The sequence below is a fragment of the Haliotis cracherodii genome, unplaced genomic scaffold (genome assembly GCF_022045235.1).
Source record: "Haliotis cracherodii isolate W230 unplaced genomic scaffold, xgHalCrac1.p SCAF_14, whole genome shotgun sequence".
Lineage (NCBI taxonomy): Eukaryota > Metazoa > Mollusca > Gastropoda > Lepetellida > Haliotidae > Haliotis > Haliotis cracherodii.
In genome coordinates, this window is record NW_027266269.1 from 32,495,565 (window position 1) to 32,515,148 (window position 19,584).

At 44.5% G+C, this 19,584-nt stretch overlaps 1 protein-coding gene across 1 annotated transcript in view; it reads left to right on the plus strand.

Annotated features, from left to right (window-relative positions):
• Nucleotides 1-19,584, plus strand: part of LOC139461198 (multiple epidermal growth factor-like domains protein 10) — a 58,847-nt gene that overhangs the window by 29,754 nt on the left and 9,509 nt on the right. Inside the window, exons 7-21 of the mRNA XM_071242791.1 lie at nucleotides 8-152; nucleotides 1,289-1,409; nucleotides 2,692-2,828; nucleotides 3,633-3,775; nucleotides 5,526-5,778; nucleotides 6,340-6,452; nucleotides 6,934-7,097; nucleotides 7,918-8,026; nucleotides 9,148-9,291; nucleotides 11,009-11,140; nucleotides 13,651-13,779; nucleotides 15,253-15,381; nucleotides 16,011-16,100; nucleotides 17,364-17,672; nucleotides 18,437-18,700. Of these exons, the coding sequence (XP_071098892.1) occupies nucleotides 8-152; nucleotides 1,289-1,409; nucleotides 2,692-2,828; nucleotides 3,633-3,775; nucleotides 5,526-5,778; nucleotides 6,340-6,452; nucleotides 6,934-7,097; nucleotides 7,918-8,026; nucleotides 9,148-9,291; nucleotides 11,009-11,140; nucleotides 13,651-13,779; nucleotides 15,253-15,381; nucleotides 16,011-16,100; nucleotides 17,364-17,672; nucleotides 18,437-18,700 (2,382 nt within the window). The remainder of the gene's footprint in view (nucleotides 1-7; nucleotides 153-1,288; nucleotides 1,410-2,691; nucleotides 2,829-3,632; nucleotides 3,776-5,525; nucleotides 5,779-6,339; nucleotides 6,453-6,933; nucleotides 7,098-7,917; nucleotides 8,027-9,147; nucleotides 9,292-11,008; nucleotides 11,141-13,650; nucleotides 13,780-15,252; nucleotides 15,382-16,010; nucleotides 16,101-17,363; nucleotides 17,673-18,436; nucleotides 18,701-19,584) is intronic.

Below are 19,584 nucleotides of genomic sequence, written 5' to 3' on the forward strand. Positions count from 1 at the left end.
TAAACAGGGTGGACCGGCGAGCATTGTCAGACAAAGTGTGCACAAGGGACATACGGCAGGAACTGCCAGATGCACTGCGCATGTCACAATGGCGCCACCTGTGATCACGTGAATGGCGCGTGTCAATGCCCGGCTGGCTTTATCGGAAACTTGTGAGTTGACATAATGTTAGCCTGGGCAGAAATTCTGCACCAACTGGTTTTTCAAGATTTATTTATATTTTTCTTCAAAGCTTTAAGCGAAATCGTCGCGAAGTCATTTGCGTACGAAGTGAGCTGTGTAGGTTGCACACATGTATACTGGACAAATGACACATTTCCTAGATTGAACGAGTAATAGCGAGTGAGTGAGTGAGTATGGTTTTACGCCGCTTTAGCAATATTCCAGCAATATCACGGCGGGGGACACCAGGAATGGGCTTCACACATTGTACCCATGTCGGGAATCGAACCCAGGTCTTCGGCGTGACGAGCGAACGCTTTAACCACTAGGCTACCCGACTGCCCCTTGAACTAGTAATAACATATTTTCAGATTGTATTCATGTCAAGTTAAAAAACCTTTGGTTTCCGGTCACATGCTTGTCTGTTGACATCTTACAGGAAGTTCATATTCGTAATGACGTACAATTCACTTTCTGAATGGTCAAACAGTATTTCAAGTCTTTGAAAGGCATTTAGAAGTGATACACATAAGGAAGAGAATTGTGGATGTCAACTTCTTTATTACGAGGGACACAACGTTTCGGAGTATGTACATACTCCTTCATCAGGGGATTACAGTTATGTAATGGCGTGTCATTTTAAGTGGGAGGAAAACTAGTTTTGTTTGTTGTTTGTTTAACGTCGCATTCAGCAATATTTCCAGTTTTAAAACAGCGGTTTGTTAATAATCGAGTATGCAGCAAACAATCCAGTGATTGACATCAAGAGAATATATGAAAGCAATTTGGGAAACCATGACTTGCATCAACAAAGGCAGAGAGCTTCACCAACTGATCCCTTTAGTCGCCTCTTACCAGAAGATTGTCACACATGGCGTGGGATCTGTTCACACCCTTAATCCCTGGGGCTGAGGACAAAAGCCCGAAGTGACGCAGGGATTAGGGTTTACCACTTTGGTGCTGACAAACCGAGAAAAAGAATCTTGGTATCGAACCCAGGAACCCAAGGGACGCAACACTACACAGCTAATTGGGGCGTCACACGACTGAAACACCTTTGTCCACTGTTTGCCATGAAGCGCCCTTGTTGTTTTACTTAGTAATGTTTTGTACATGTCCGTTTCAGGTGCCACCTGACATGTCCGGCAAATACCCATGGCGATGACTGTCAACAAACATGCGACTGTCAGAACGGGGCTCTTTGCAGCAACATTGACGGCAGTTGCCAGTGTACGGCTGGGTGGACGGTAAGCGACGGAAGTGTGCCTTAAAGAAGACGGGGGATTCAGTAATAACGGCTTTTAATGCCACATTCACGTACTGGTGCGACCCATGAAGATCGGGATAGGATAGGTCTTCAGCAACCCTTGCTTGCCGTAAAAGGCGACCATGCTTGTGGTAAGAGGCGACTCACGGGATCAGATGGTCAGGCTCGCTGACTTGGTTGATGCATGTCATCGTATCCCAATTAAGCGAAGTTTTTAGTGTCTATGTATAACTTTTTACATGTCTTCCTGTACATGTTTATTTAACTGAATATATGTGTTACGAATATCTTACTTTATCATACACTTATATGATAGTCTCTCATAACTCCATAGGGGCGGTTAAAGCGTTCGCTCGTCACGCCGAAGACCCAGGTTCGATTCCCGACATGGGTACAATGTGTGAAGCCTATTTCTGGTGTCCTCCGCAGTGATATTGCTGGAATATTGCTAAAAGTGACGTAAAACCATACTCACTCACTCACTCATAACTCCATATGCTTGCTGGCTTGGTTGATGGTTGATGTCATCGTATCCCAATTGCGTGGATCCATGCTCATGATGTAAATCCCTGGATTGTCTAGTCCAGAATCGATTATTTACAGACCGCCGTCATGCAGCTGGAATAGTGCCGAGTGCGGCGTAAAACAACAAACAAACAAACAAACAAACACTGATTAGTCAAATTTGGAAATATCCTCCACATAAACCTTTTGAAAGCTTTACTGATGCCTTAAATCTTGTAACCCTGAACAAACACTGTGTGAGCGAGTGGCTCTCTTTGATATATTCGTAGAAAGAGCATTTGTATCTCAAAAGTTGTGAAATGTAGACACCTAAAGTTGGAGCTGCTGGAATATTGCTCGAAATCAAGGTAAAGATGACAATTTGGAAGTCATCCCTCTTGTCACACAGTCTTGTTAATACATTGTCACTTTGATTCTTTATTCATAGATCTGAATACTAATCATATTAGACGGTTTTACGGGTCTCCTTTATATCTGAAATGCCGGGCAAAAGAAAGTATACACCCATGGTGGCCAAAATTGAAACAAAAAAATTAGGAGATGCACGGGTATCAAAGCTATGTTTTGAATCAGAAGACTGCATTGTTTCAGTGACTGCTTTCAGGCTGAAAACATGTAATTTTTTTGTCAAATCCAATTTTCAAGTTTGTAGTTTCATTTGCCTGGTAGTGGATTTCAGAAACCCACGTGTTCACTTCTTGTTGGGAGATGGACAATACATGTAGGTGTTTCCACAGGGCTCCAAGTGCAATATCCCGTGTGGTCACTTGAAGTACGGGCCGAACTGTGCCAGGCATTGCAACTGCTACAACAACGCCACATGCGACAGTGTAAGCGGCACGTGTCGATGCGGGGACGGCTATCTGGGAGAAAGGTGGGTGTTATGGTTACAGAATATAATATATTTTTTATCATGAAAATCATTAATAAGTAATATTATAATGTCAGTAACAATAGTTTATATTAAGGTTCAGACATATTAATTATATATTCTCTTCCTCTGTAAATGAGTAATATTTCACAATGGCATTTTGAAATAGACTCAATCCTCTTATTTGTATAACAATGACCCGAAAAATGCTTAAACAGTTTTGACATAAATGGATGTTGCACTGTGAAAAAAATGTAGAATTCACAGAGCAGTTTTGGAATCTTTGAAATACCCACAATGTTGGCATTGTAGGTGCGTTTGTTGAGCCAGGGAAATAACTCTCCTTTAAATTTTATATATTTGACCGCTCCCGGGCTTTAGTGATAGAGCATCTCCCCGGAAAGCGAAAGGTCCGAGATTTGATCACCGGTCGCGTCATACCCAAATAGGTTAAAAAATGGTACTTGTTGTTACCCTGCCTGGCCGACGGTATTTAAAAGATAAGGACTGGTCGGCTCGGATTCAGTATACTGTGTCTAAGTTGGTTATTCATGTTAAACTGCGGCATGGTATCTCTTAGCTAGCTCTGTAAAACCGACATAAGTTCAGACAAGTACAAGCAGCCACACACACACACACACACACACACACACACACACACACACACACACACACACACACACACACACACACACACACGTGCATGCACGCCACTGCATGAGTACGGTATTCTTGGACGCGACGTTTAACCCCATTTCACTTCTGAAGAATATTTAATACAGTTACCCCACCTGTAATGTATTTCAGATGTGACGGTCAGTGCGAGCCGGGTTATTACGGAGCGAACTGTACGTCTACCTGTAATTGTCTTCACGGCGCCACCTGTTCCCCTTTCACGGGGGCCTGCATCTGTCCTCATGGCTACACCGGGCAACAGTGTCAGAGGCGAGGTGAGTCTCAGTTCCGCTTTGATTTGGTGTCAGAATCATGTTCAATGATGCATTGTATTATTATTAATACCCTCTGCCAACATCTTCCCGAGGCAAGGGCGTTAACTGACCATAAAATCAAGTTTCCACCCTTGCCAAACTTGGCTGGAATTACCAGGCTCGATCGTAGCGCCACTGGTGGTGGCTATTACGAGTTATGTCCCTTCTGTGTCCCTCTATTTGACCAATCAGATTCCATTTCTCATATCACTTGCATTCTCTACAAACAAAATGGCGACGCACAGTCAACACGATCTGATCGATCAGTTGCAGTACACATGCTTTACAAACTCTGCAGTCGACCGAAAACTGTAGGTTGAAATTATGTTGTTTACGAACCGGATGTCTATTTTGATTCGCGATTTTGATTGGACTCTGCATAAACTCGATAGTCCAGCCAAAATGTAACTGCAGAATTCCAGCCTAGTTCGGCAGGGTGGAAACTTGACTTTGGCACGGAAAGATGGAACCAATGGCATCGTTTCGGAAGTTCTGTCCCATCATCCATCGCTCCCTTCAATATTAATCAATCAAGTTATTTTCTTTTGTCCTTAACCGTATGTAATTTACACCTTTTAAACAGATTTGGCCAGATAGTAATTAAATGAGGAATGTTTCATTATTATCTCAAACCTTGTGCACACAAATTTTATGTAACTTTTTAGTATCTGTGTATAACTTTTAACATGCCCTCCTGTAAATTTATATTCAACTGAATGCATATGTTACGAATATCTTAGTTTATTATACAATTATATGATAGTCTCTCATAACTCCATAGAGGAGTGGTTATCAGTGGTTATATTATTGACATTATTAGTAGTATAGATGATCGGGTTACTGGATCACCCCTCCTGGACCGGGCCAAGCTCTTGAAAATGCTTACATTAGGGGGTCTTAACTTTTATTACTTATGTGATGACGATCCTATCATCCAAAGATCCTGTGATCCATCATGTATCAAGATGCGCGTTCGGTTCAAAATTCAGTCACCCAGTATGTTTATCTCCATTCTACCATGACTAAATAAAACGTGAACGTCAGTCCCTCACGTTGCCTCCCTCCCTCAACCCTCCCCCTCCCTACCCCTTATTCAACCTCCCTCGAGCTCACCCTTCCACTCTCTCCCCCACACCCTCTGTCCCTCCCTGTCCATCCCCTCTTTCCCCTCCTACTCTCTTCCGTCCCTCCCCCTCTGTCCCTCCCCCTCTGTCCCTCCCCTCTCTCCCTCCCCTCTCTCCCTCTCTCCCTCCCCTCCCCTCCCTCCCCTCCCTCCCCTCCCCCCCCTCCCCTCCCTCCCCTCCCCTCCCCTCCCTCCCCTCCCTCCCCTCCCTCCCCTCCCTCCCCTCCCTCCCCTCCCCTCCCTCCCCTCCCCTCCCTCCCCTCCCTCTCTCCCCTCCCTCCCTCCCTCCCTCTCTCCCTCCCCCCCTCCCTCCCCCCCTCCCTCCCCTCCCTCCCCTCCTCCCTCCCCTCCTCCCTCCCCTCCTCCCTCCCCTCCCCTCCCTCACTACCTCTCACCCTCCTTCTGTCCCTCCATCTCCTCCCCTCCCTCCATCTCCTCCCCTCCCTCCATCTCCTCCCCTCCCTCTGTCCCTCCATCTCCTCCCCCTCCCTCCATCTCCTCCCTCCCCTCCCTCCCCTCACCCTTCCCTCCCCTCACCCTTCCCTCCCCTCCCTCATTAAAACATTAAAACATTCCTTGTGTTCTCAGCATGCTCCTATAATCGCTACGGCCAGAACTGTAACGGCGTCTGCACGTGCGAGCAGGCAAATACCCGGGAATGTGATGCAAGTACTGGAACGTGCCACTGTAAGACGGGATGGACAGGTGGGAACTGCACCAACCCATGCCCCCTCTTGTACTTCGGTGATGGATGCTCCAAACGATGCGCATGCGCAAACAACGCTGGCTGTGACCGAGTAACCGGTGCATGCCAATGTCCGTCAGGATTTAAAGGTTCTAAGTACGTATCTGATAGTATCGTTTGAAAACAACACACCTCACCATAAAATAAACCCTGACTTTTCAAACTGTGTTTAAAGGCAAATAAAGGCAGCATAACAACTTTGCAGATTTAATACTTTAGGGCATACTTAATCACAAAAGCTTCACCAAAATTATATATTAAAAAATGGAAAAAGCCTAAACAGACAGAAAAAAAGGACAGGCGAAATCGTCCCCCCAACGATAATCCACCAGTACGGGAATCCCCTGACTGGAGGTTAAAACAGGTTCCCTGTGTTTGACGCGCGGCGCAATTTCAACGATCATGACGATTGGGCCACGATTTAGGCCATGCCCCAAAATAGGTTTGTTTTGGAAGCCGATTAAGGAGCGTGTGATTTCAGCACTTTCACTTGGACATTGAAACAATTTTTTACCTATTATATGACTTTTTTACTCTCGGCAAGTAACTAATGTATCCAGGAAAACTGATATTCACTAGAAACTCTCAATATTTTTTTTTACTTAACTTGCCCTTTAAGATTTTATATGCGAGTATATAACTTGTGTTTTCCTTAAGGTGTGATGTTCCATGCGAGGCGGGCATGTGGGGCTTCAATTGTCTGCAGCAGTGCTCGTGTATCAACGCTAAGAGGTGTCTTGCACACAACGGCCAGTGTATATGCACAAGAGGTGAGAAATAATTTATGACCATGTCTCCTGCAGACCAAACGACCGCCACCGTGGTCTAGTGGTAGGTTCCGCCCGAAGAGCGGAATGTCCGGGGTTCGACCAAAAGACGTTACCAAAAGACGTTAAAAGATGGTACTTGTTGTTACCCTGTCTGGTGCTTGGCATTAAGGGGCTAAAACAAGGACTTGTCGACTCGGAGTCAGTATACTGTGTCTGAGTGGGGTATTCCTGTTAAACTGCGGCATGGTGTCTCAGTTGGATAGCACTTCAAAACCGGCATTAGTCCTGGGTAGTACAAGCGCGTATACACACATACACACACATTAACACATACACGCACGCACGCACGCACGCACGCACGCACGCACGCACGCACAAATGATGCATGACGTAGTGATAAGTGCTCACTCTACGAACCACTGGTTTGTGTACTTGTGTTGGCACCTTCGTATGAATTCAAACAGTGTCACTGTGTTGACAGGTTGGACGGGAATCATATGTCAAGACCGCTGCCCTGTTGACAAGTTCGGCGAAAACTGCAGCCAAACGTGTTCATGTCTCAACAACGCCGAATGTAACCCAGGCAACGGCACGTGCATTTGTTCCCGTGGTTACCGGGGCGCCAGGTGTGAACTACCATGTCAGGTTTGTTTTCTTGTGTATTTGTTGTTTAACGTCACACGTAGTAATCTTTCGGCTATCTTTCGAGTCTGGACCAGACAATCCAGTGATTGACTTCATCGATCTGTAGCTTCGCTACACGATGACATGCATCAACCAAATCAGTGAGTCTGACCACCCGATCCCATTAGTCGCCAATTATGACAAGCATCGTCGGTTTTTTACGGCAAGCATGGGTTGCTGAAGACGAATACACAGACCTCCGACTCAGTCAAAGAAAACAACATTTAACCACGAAGGAACACCAGTCAAAACGCGACGAAGTTCTGTGATAGTTTCTTGACAGGCAATTCATTGTGCCGTGCTTCGTCCCTTTGCCACAAATAGGATCCTATGACCGTGGGTTCGAACCCAGGATTCGTGGGGGACAATAGTCCGTGCTCGTGTGATTCAGTCAAGTCAAGACCTGCATCACCAGCCCCCCTCAACTCACCCCCCCCCCCCCCCCCAACACACACACTCCCCTACCCCCAACACACTCGTCAAACTGTCAAAGTATCACGTTCCTGATAACCGTGACTGTAGATATTAAAGGAATCCATCAAGCGATACACAAAGACTGGAAGATCTAACGGAGCACCTGACCCACACGTCACACTGGAATTCTCGTTTTTCTTCTTTCTAACGTTTATAACAACCATTTATGACGTGTAGAAACAAAAACGTGAGCCAGACTATAAATCTCGGTTTGGGATTAGGCAGCGTTTGGAATGAACGATCGTTGACTATGTTTAATTTCTGATAAGAGCTTATCGCATGTTCATGATTATTGCTATGTTTACAGGAGGGTACATTTGGATTCAGCTGCCGCCAGTCGTGTGCCTGTAGTTCTTCACATACGGCGTCTTGTGACCCAATCACTGGTTCCTGCAACTGCAAGGAGGGGTGGAGAGGTAAGAGGGGGTCTTCACACGAGGCTACGCAACCGATATACTATTCACAGCAGCATAAACCCTTCTCATTACTTGAGTAAAGGACCCGGGGTAGAATAGGTCTTCAGCAGCCCATGCTTGTCTCCCGGTGAAGATCCGGGGTAGAATAGTTCTTCAGCATTCCATGCTTGTCTCCCCGTGGAGATCCGGGGTAGAATAGGTCTTCAGCAACCCATGCTTGTCTCCCCGTGAAGATCCGGGGAGGAATAGGTCTTCAGCAACCCATGATTGTCTCCCCGTGAAGATCCGGGGTAGAATAAGTCTTCAGCAACCCATGATTGCCCTAAATGGCGACAAACGGGATCGGATGGTCAGGCTCACTGACATGGTTGATGTATGTCAGGGTCAGAAGAGACATATCTGCAAGGTGCAATACTAATGGATAAAAGCCTACTCCAGTTTTTCATACCACTTATAAACAGAAAGAAAAATCTGAAAAAAACCCAATTTATTAACAATTTAATGTTTCAAACATATGTTTTTAACCTTAGGAAACGTAAAATATCTCTTGCTGGGTGTACATGTATTTGAAAAAGATTCTTACAGGCATTGTGGTTTGTAGGTGCCTCTGTAACCTAGTGAAATGGGCTTCACACGTTATACTCGATGTGACCAGCGAACGCTTTAACCACTAGGCTACCTCACCGTCCCCCGTTAGTAAGAGCACCACGATTAGATTACCGCTATTGACGCCTTGAAACTAGTGGGTGAATAAGTGAGTTGGGTGAAACGCCGCTTTTAATAGTACCCAGTTATATGAGGGAGGAAAGGCCGAATTGAATTGTTTACGACTGCGGTTAGATATGATGCTGACAAACCTAGAAACATAATTCGGGCGAACCGGGATTCGAATCAACAATCATAGGTTTCTGGCGTGCCAAAGGGACGCAACTCTGCACAGCGAATTGCGGCGCCTTAGACGACTGGGCCACCTGTGTCCCCTGTTCTTATTCACAAAATGTTATTTCTCCTTTGTAGACAGGTATTTAACAATAAGTAACTTGTTCTCATCGCGATACGGCTGTATTTTTGCCCATGAGATCTAAAATTTTAACTCACTCATGTTATTTCTGACTGACCAGGGGTCAGGTGCGACACACGGTGTCCAGTGGACCGATGGGGATCAGGCTGCACCCAGACATGCCAGTGTGTCAACGGAGGCACGTGCAAGGCTAATGGCGACTGCGATTGCCCAGCGGGAAAAACGGGGACAACGTGCTCAGACGGTAAGTCCAGATAATGAACATTTTTAGCTGTCTGGAAATATAACCTAGTTACATACATTGAAAATGTTTCAGATCAAAAATTACATTTACTGAATTACATCTTCCCGAGGGAACGGCGTTAACTATCTATGAAAGTCCAGTTTTCACCCTTGCCGAAATGGGCTGGAATGATGGAATTATATTTTGGGTGGACTAACGAGTCTATGCATAGTAACATCGCGTAACAAAATCTACATCCGGTTCGTAAACTGGTCGATTGCAGGATTTGCAAAGCACGTGTACCGCCAACTCGATACAACAGATATTTTCTAAATCTTTTCATGTTTTTGATCAAGGTGCTCACGTGTTTTGATGCACTCCGCGAAGTAAGACCCGTTTTATGACAACATAGATCTATCAGATCGTCTTGACTGGGCGCAGCCATTTAATTTGAAGCAGATGGTATATGAGGTGGAATATGATTGGTCAGTAGGAGGGACATTGAAGGGCCATAACTCTTAATAGCCACTTGTGTTAATCCATACTGTTTGTTGCAACCACGTAAGGATCTCGTTCCTATGTCAATATCGACCGCCTCCGTGGTCTAATGCTAGAGCGTCCGCCCGGAGAGCAGAAGTTCCTGGGTTCAATCCCCGGCCGCGTCATACCAAAAGACGTTAAAAGATGGTACTTGTTGTTACCTTGTCTGGCGCTCGGCATTAAGGGGCTTAAACAAGGACCGGTCTGCTCGGAGTCAGTATACTGTGTCTGAGTGGGGTATTCATGTTAAACTGCGGCATGGTATCTCAGTGTGCTTGCACTATAAATCGGCATCAGTCCGGAGTAGTACAAGAAGCCACACACACTCACATACACGTGCATTCACGTCACTATTTAAGTGCAATAATCTTAGACGCGACGTTAAAAACCATTTCACCTCACCTCACCTATGTCAATATCACTATTATATGATGTTTATTTGACGCCACACTCAGCAATACTCCAGCTACATGACGGCGGTCTGTCAGGAATCGAGATAAGACAATCAGTTCTTTCCCGGACCTTCAATGGGTCATTCTCTTCTGAAGCCACAGAACGTTTCAGATTTCTCGTGTCGTATTTTTAAATACCATAAAATCAAATAAACCGAATAGGTGTGGAAAGATGATGTTAATCCGCGTTTTTAAATTTATTATGCTTCGACATAAAATACACCATTAGTTGTCGAATGATAACTCGGGGCACACGTGGTTTATGTGTCCCGCTTTACGTTTTATACCACGAGCCGAAGCCGGAACGGAGCCGGAGCCGGAGTCGGAAGCTCGTGGTATAAAACCTAATGCGGAACGCATAAAACCCCATGTACCCCGAGTGATCCTGCTTTTCAAATTCAAAACTGATAGGAAACAACTGTTCGATTGAGCTGAGGTTAACTTGTGCTATGTTGCGTGCGACTTTTGATTTATTTTCCCTCTCAGAAATCCACGTGCAGTCTGTCTTAATTCGTGGCGGGGTATAAGTTTTTTTTATCTCGCGTTAAGAAATCTATTTCCCTCCAAGGCGCGGAACATGGTATTTTATCAAGACCACAGGAACCAATCAGATCTCGCCTTTCTGACATGGAGGTGTGGTAAACATGTTATTCCTTTCACTATTATATACATGTACTATGCTTTCTTCAGTTCAATCAGATTTATCTTGTATATAACTCATATCTGTGACATGTTGTTCCGTTCAGTGTGTCCAAGGGGATCCTATGGACCCAACTGTGTATCCCAATGCAGCTGCTCGGTGACCAGTCAAGCGTGTGACCCAGTTACTGGACAATGTCCGTGCGACCCTGGTTACAGGGGCTACCTCTGCGAAGAAGGTGAGTAACGATGAGGATGAGGATGACACCTAAGGCTACGACAATGACGACGACGACGACGACGATGATGATGATGATGATGATGATGATGATGATGATGATGATGAATTTAACGTTAATGCCCGGAAGGTAATCTGTCAGAACGGACCACCAGTACCCATGTTTGTCAGAAAGGTCAACAAGTGTGTATCGCATTGTGATAACGTGTTACCGGACTGGCTGTGTCACGTGCCCCAACACTTGTATGCCATATCTAGATTCGATTATTGATGTAAATCGCCTTGGAATAGCTAAACAAAATGCATTCTCTCACTGTTTGTATGTGTGTGTGTTTGTGTGTGTGTGTGTGTGTGTGCTTGTACTAGTCCGGACTCTAATGAGATACCATGCCGCAGTTTAACATAACTCAGACACAGTATACTGACTCCGAGCCAACGAGTCTTTGTTTTATCCTCTTAATGCCGAGCGCCAGCCAGGGTAACAACATGCACCACATTTCAACGTCTTTTGTTATGACGCGGCAGGGGATCGAACCCCGACCTTCCGCTCTCCGAGCCGTCGCTCTACCACTAGACCACGGAGGCGGTCAGCAATATGACGGACATCAAGCTGCCACACAGCGTTCAAATCGGCATGACTAACTGACTAACGCGTTCAAATAAATTCTGTTATACAGCTGTTCGGCCAAAAGGTAAACTCAAACCTTTCAGGTAGTGGATTTAATTCTTACCCATGATCACGAAGACATATTTCGTTCATATTCGAAACATATCAGAAACAGATCAGGGGCGGTCGGGTAGCCTAGTGGTTAAAGCGTTCGCTCGTTACGCCGAAGACCCGGGTTCGATTCCCGACATGGGTACAATGTGTGAAGCCCATTTCTGGTGTCCCCCGCCGTGATATTGCTGGAATATTGCTAAAAGCGGCGTAAAACCATATTCACTCACTCAAAACATCACGTTCTAGCTGGAGCTGAAAAACGCGAAATGAATCGATGACGTGAGGTTTCAGCTGCCGCTTCAAGACGGAAGTGCTTTATATACATGTACCTCTGTGATCTAACCACACACGCACACCAGTGGTCCGCCACCCTGAGCGTTCCTAACCGCTTTGTGTGACGTCCAGCAGAGCTGCGTCATCTCTGGACGTACAGGGAGTCTCACGTGTTGCCTAGCAACCAACGCCCCGCCCTCCTGACTTGCGCTTTGTAACGTACTTATGTTAAAAAAGTGTTGTCTATTCATATTGTCAACATGAGGACAGTGGTTGTGAGCTTGTGTGTTCAGTTTCTCCTCTTCAAGATCAGTCTTGGACAGTCTGAGATCGACATAGATCCAGGTGGGTGTTTAGTTTGAGGATTGTCGTCACACTTGATCAGTTTAAGATCGGTTTAAGTTCACTTTATAATAATTTCTTAATTTTTTTTATACCTTTGTTATTATGTTGATTTAGGAGATAAACCTAAATTTTGAAATCTGATGTAGATAGTATATACCTCTTATTTAGATTTGAAACCGAGTAGAATTATGTTTAAACTCACCAGTTTTATATCTGCCATAGGTTTATATTACTCTGAAATATATTGTTTAATGGTTTAAATTCACCAAGGCCAGTTCCAGATTGGTTCAGTTTTTGAATATCTGGACTCCTTTTTCTTTGATGAAAGAGAGAAATAATCTTGAACACATCGTTAAACCCCATTTCACCTCACCTCTAATACTGATCGTGTGGTTACAGTGTGTGGCATGGTTGCTCATGCTATCGTGCACTTGTTTGCCACAAGCTACCGTGATCCAACTGGGATATTTCTGACTGCGGCGTAAAAAACGAGATACTAATTCACTCTCTAACCTACCCCAGCGGATCCTGACGAACATCAGGATTCAAACTTCCTTGGCTGCAAAGTGGAAAGCCCCTTGTGTTTTGTGACATTTATTTAACCCGTGACGATCCGGGGGAGAATAGGTCTTCAGCATCCTATGCTTGTGTAAAAGGCGACTATGCTTGTCGAAAGAGGCGACAAACGGGAACGGGTGGAAAGGGGACCGGGTGGTCTGGCTTGGTGACATGGTTGGTGCATGTCATCGTATCCCATTGGCTTTGATCGATGCTCATGATGTAAATCACTGGATTGTCTGGTCCAGACTCGATTATTTACAGACCGCCGTCATATGGCTGGAATATTGCTGAGTGCGGCGTTAAACAACCAACCAACCAACCAATCAACCAAACTTAGAAAACATTCATTTAAATTGTGGTGGCAATTCGAATCCGTCTTTCATTCTTATCATACCAGAGAGGTGGTCGGGTAGCCTGGTGGTTAAAGCGTTCGCTCGTCGCGCCGAAGACCCAGGTTTGATTCCCGACATGGGTACAATGTGTGAAGCCAATTTCTGGTGTCCCCCGCCGTAATATTGCTGGAATATTGCTACTGGCGGTGTAAAACCATACTCACTCACTATTACACCAGAACTCTTGAATTCAGTCATATCATGCTGTGTTACTTGCAGTGTGTCCGGTCGGAACATACGGGGAAAAATGCAGGGGGCGCTGTCAACCGTGCGGCTTCGGCACGTGCAACCACGCGAGCGGCACCTGCGACTGTTACCCCGGCTACAACGGCACAACGTGTGCAGATAGTAAGTATATGTCAACGCCAAACAACCTGACGAAACCCTCCCGTGAAGATTCCGGGTTCGAATAGGTCTTCAGCAACTCATGCTTGTCGTTATGCTACGATTACACTCAGAGCACGAATTCCACGAATCGCCACGATTTGTAAATTTTATGATTCGTGAGGATTCGTGGAATTTAGCAAATATTCTGGTTCAATTCGTGACGCTCTAACATCTAGTTACGATACAGGTACGATAGAGTTACGATCGAATATTCGTGGGATTCGGCTGGATTCGCATGAATATTGTCAAGAATTCACTAAGATTTACAAGAAGCTATTACGAATACTGCACGAAAGTTAGGAATCAGGTACGAATCAGTTAAGAATACGCCGAATGCATATACGAATCAGTTAAGAATACGCCGATTGCATGTACGAATCAGTTAAGAATACGCCGAATGCATATACGAATCAGTTAAGAATACGCCGATTGCATGTACGAATCAGTTAAGAATACGCCGAATGCATATACGAATCAGTTAAGAATACGCCGAATGCATGTACGAATCAGTTAAGAATACGCCGATTGCATATACGAATCAGGTATGAATAAAAATGAATTCGTGACTATTCTTGACAATTTTGGGGTTTTTCCCTCAAGATAGCTATAAAAAGGCCCCCACCCATGCTTGGGCATCGGCTTCAAAATGGATGTCCAACGTAGAGCAGCTGTATTATTGGCCCTGGAACTGGAGTGTCAACACCAGCTGCTGATAGCTAGAAGCAGCTAATGACATGAAATCAATCTTAATTTCCATATATACCCAATTTGCCGGCAATCGTAGCTGATTCGTGATTGGATCGAATTGAGCTTCGTGTCTGCGAATATATGCGAATCAGTAAAGAATTTCACGAACTGATAACGATCGTGGGATTCGTGGTCTGTGTGGAATAGTAGCATAAGAGGCGGCTAACGGGATCGGGTGGTCAGGTTCGCTAACTTAGTTAATGCATGTCATCATATCCCAAATGCGTGGATCAATGCTCATGATGTCAATCACAGGATTGTGTGGTCCAGACTTATAAAACTAGCTGGAATATTGCTGCGTTAAAGAACACAAAACAATCTGACAAGATGGAATCCTTTGCTTTCATCGATGCTTTGCTTTGATGTCAATCGCTGGAGTGTCTATTCCAAACGGACACATTGTATACTATCGACCTCGTAAAAGGCGACTAACGGGATCGGGTGGTCAGGCTCGCTGACTTGGTTGATGCATGTCATCGATCCCAATTGCATGGATCGATGCTCATGATGTCAAACACTGGATTGTTTGGTCCAGACTCGATTATTTTACAGACCGCCGTCAATAAAGCTGGAATATTGCTGAATGCAGCGTTAAACAACAAACAGACAAACAAACAAACACACTGTTGATGAACTTTGTAAACGATCAGAAACGACCACACCCAAATCGCGACTTCTTTGCTTCAGGATGCACTGCGGGACAATATGGCGACAATTGTGCCTTCAAGTGTAATTGTTTGAATGGGGCTCATTGTCGGGCAACTGATGGGATGTGCGAGTGTACGGCTGGGTTCACCGGCAGGGACTGTGGACAAGGTGAGGGACCATTTAAAAAATATTCTGTCAATAAAAGATTCATTATTGAACATTTGCGTAGCCCACAGAAATCGGATCGGCTTTTGAACATTTTGGACAATCTTTATTTACGCCATTTCTTTCTGTATGAAATAATTATCCTGTAAAATGTAAAATTTGAAAGTAATTGCACCATCCTGCATCACGTTTGGCTACATATTGTATAGGGTTATATTGTGAGGTGAGGTGAAATTGGGTTTAACGTCGCGTCCAAGATTATTGCACTTAGATAGCGACGTGCATGTACGTTGGTGTGTGTGTGTGTGGCTGCTTGTAGTAGTCCGGACTGATGCCGTTTTATGGTGCTAGCCCACTGAGATACCATGCCGCAGTTTAATTTGAAAATAAACCCTCCGAGCCGACCAGTATTTGTTTTAGCCCCTTAATGCCGTGCGCCAGACAGGGTGACAACAAGTACCATCTTTCAACGTCCTTTGGTATGACGCGGCCGGAGATCGAACCCCGGACCTTCCGCTCTCCGGGCGGATGCTCTACCACTAGACCACGGAGGCGGTCCACGTTTTTATAGATATTGATTGTATAGGGTTGTATTGTACAGAAATGAATCTGTTTTGATTTGACTTTTTCAGCATGTACAGACGGTTACTTTGGGCGCAACTGTCGCAACCACTGCTTCTGTGATGCGGGGCAAATCTGTGATAGGTTCAAAGGATGTTTAGGTGAGTGAACCAATCCACAGTTTGATTGTCTGATTTACAAAGAACGTGGGGTCACGGGTGGCCCAGCCGTCTAAGGCGCTGCAGTTCGCTGAGCAGAGTTGTGTCCCTTGGGCATGCCAGAAACCTATGATTGTGGGTTCGAATCCCGGTTCACTCCGATTATGTTTCCAGGTTTCTCAGCACCATACCTTCGTGGGTTTCGCCGAAGTGGTAAACGTCCGAGACCTGCATCACTTATGACTTTCCTTCCATAGCTAGCGATGTAACTGGAATACTGTTCAAAGCAGCGTTAAATCCAACTCACTCACTCACTCGCCCACAAACAACAAAGGGAATAGGAAACAATTCTGTGTTATACGTTTTGTCTTTGTGTTAGAATCGCTCAGATTGGCATTGGTTTGCCGGAACAAGGCTAATTTCAGTTTCGAGCAAATTATCACTCTGGTTTGCCAACATCATAAAATGCTCGTGAATTTCACCGAATTATTGACGGTTCTTTGTGCAACTCCAGATGCATGTAGCTCAGATCCGGGTAAGAACAGGTCTTCAGCAACCCATGTTTGCCGTAAAGGGCGACTATGCTTGTCGTAAGAGGCGACCAACGGTATTGGGTGGTCAGGCTCGCTGACTTGGTTGATGCATGTCATCGTATCTCAATTGCGTTTATCGATGCTCATGATACTAGTCACTGGATTGACTCGATTTGTTACAGACCTCCGTCATATAGCTGGTTTATTGCTGAGTGCGGCGTAAAACAACAAACAAACAAAGCAAATTAAACAAATATATGCTATAGTTCATTCTGTTTTATAATCAGTTCGAACTGACTTTTCGACCAGTACGCTTAACATGGATGTATTCCATACCTATTATGGGCCATATTGCACAATACTCCTCATGTTTATTAAAGAATCAATGACGTGATGACGTCATACTAAACAAGTTCAATTGAATGATTGAACACAATGAATTTATCGCAATCTCCCTTTGTTGTGATTAATTTTGAAGCCTCTAATTAATATTCAGACGCTTGTGGTGTTACAAATATATTTATGAACACATAAATAATTTGTGATAAAAAAATCAAGTTTGCTCCTTCCGGATGTGTTGTTAAGTAGAGTATGGTTTTGATCTGAACTATTAAACTTCAAAATGTGTACATTATCGCAGGATACCGTATTTGCATAGTTTCGTTTAGGAAAAGTTTAGTGACGTAATAAATTTAGTAAGGATATGTTTTTCAGAGTAATCATATATTTTCAGCGGGGCCTGTGGAGGCTCCTCTCAATAACAACAACAACAACAACAACAACAACAACAACAACAACAACAACAATGACGTCAGGAAAAACGGCGACGGCCAGAGCAACGTTCAGGCCCCCGTACCGTCGACATCAACGCCTACAGACAACGGTGGCATGAACCCCCTTGTGTTGGCTATCATCGCTGTGGCTATCGGTCTGGTCATTGTGGTCATCGTGCTGGTCCTCTTCTTCATGAGGAGGATGCGAAAACTGAAGAGAGACACAATGACGGCCATTTACGACAACGGGCCAGCTGTCAATGGCGGACGTAAGTTTATACTATTTACTGGAAAGTCACTCGAATTTGTTAATAATCGAATCAGGGCTCATTGATTTTACTTCCCGAATCCATGTAATGGTGGATGTATAATTTCTCTATAGTTTTACATACTGACCTATGACTGACAAAATGCATGTTCAGAATGACCAATGGATTCCCGGCTCAGAAAAAAGCGTTATCATAATGGTTTAACAACAGTTAAATATATTATTCAGACAGTTGTGGCTATGTAGCCATGTGGTTAAAGCGTTCGCTTGTCAAGCCGAAGGCCCGGGTTCGAGTCTTCTTGAGACCCGGTTGGGGTGCTAAAACTTGATTGTCGTAAAAGTAGACTCAAGTAGATGGGGATGTCAGGCTTGGTGACTTGGTTGACGGCTGGTCACTAGGTTGACAGCTGCCCCAGACTCGATTATTTACAGGCCGCTTTGAAGCGTGAAGCGTGAAGCGTGAAGCGTGAATAAACAACAAAACAACACTCACTCACTCCCACACTGCCAATCTTTTACAGTTTGTTTGATTGTTTGCTGTTTAACGCCGCACTCACCAATATTCCAGCTGTATGAAATCGAGTCTGGACCAGACAATCCACTGATTGATATAATGAGCATCAATCCACGCAATTGGGATACGATGACATGCGTCAACCAGGTTAGCGAGTCTGACCACCCGATCCCTTTAGTCGCCTGTTACGACAAGCCTGGGTTGCTGAAGACCAATTCTAACTCGGATCTTCACGGTTCAATCTTTTACAGCGGTGATTGGCATTGATAACCCGATGTACGCAGATACCTTTTCCACGCCATCGGCCATGCACGGTCACTCAAACATCCAACCTAACATCCCGCCACCCACTCGGATCAACAACCTCGGGGCTGGTGCCTGTGCCTCCAATGACCTAGCGGTCAAATCTGTCAACCTCAATGGGCCGACAACTCCTAAACTTCCGGTTGCTGAAGACTACGACTCGGATACAGATTCCATTGACCGAATAAAGTTATCAAACGCAGAGGTCGCAGGTTTGTTTTCAGCTTTATGTTGTTATGTTGTGTTTTGAGCTGTTTTGGACACCTTTAATTTGCATTTTTTATTGTGTAATAATAATAAATAGTCTTCAGGGATATTACGATTTTGATAAGATCTTTACCCCGATACCATAAAACTTTGCTTGAAGATTCAACAATCTCTCCGTAGCAGACGCGTCAGGTGAACACTGAACTTTGACCGAACAATTTAATAAAAAAGTGTATGGTTTTAATAGCCAATCGGGAGTCAAATTTCTTAAACGAATCGGCATCTCTACACCACCCCTCTCCGAGATTTGGATTTTCACAAGACATTTGACACAGGGCAGTGACACATATTTTCCATCGATGGTAATCTCTGTTGGGTGATACAATGTGTGAAGCCCATTTTTTGTGTCCCCCGCCGTGATATTGCTGGAATATTGCTAAAAGCGGCGTAAAACCATACTCACTCACTCTGTTGGGTAAATAAGTAAAGGCGGTAGGAAATACAGGGCGTATATAATATCCAAAGCAATATCATAGCGAGCCCTTTATCATATAAATTCAGAACTGGTCGTTTAATTTAGTTTTCGAGATACAGAACACTTTTCTCAATCGTACCGAGAATTTAGAAGCTGGTGGGCAGATTAGAAAGTCTGCCTGACTCGACATTCTATGGAGGGGTTGTCAGATCTTCATTATCGAGTTATCGTATCGGAGTAAAATATCTGATTTTAATGAGATAGCATCGATGAGATGAACTACGATTAAATGTATTTTTTCTTTTTGCAGAAATCGAAAGATACATACCTTAATATCATCTTAGAAAAATATACTCACGGAGAGGAATGTTTTGTTTTAGGAAGCCAACTTATGATAGAATATTGTCGCAATTG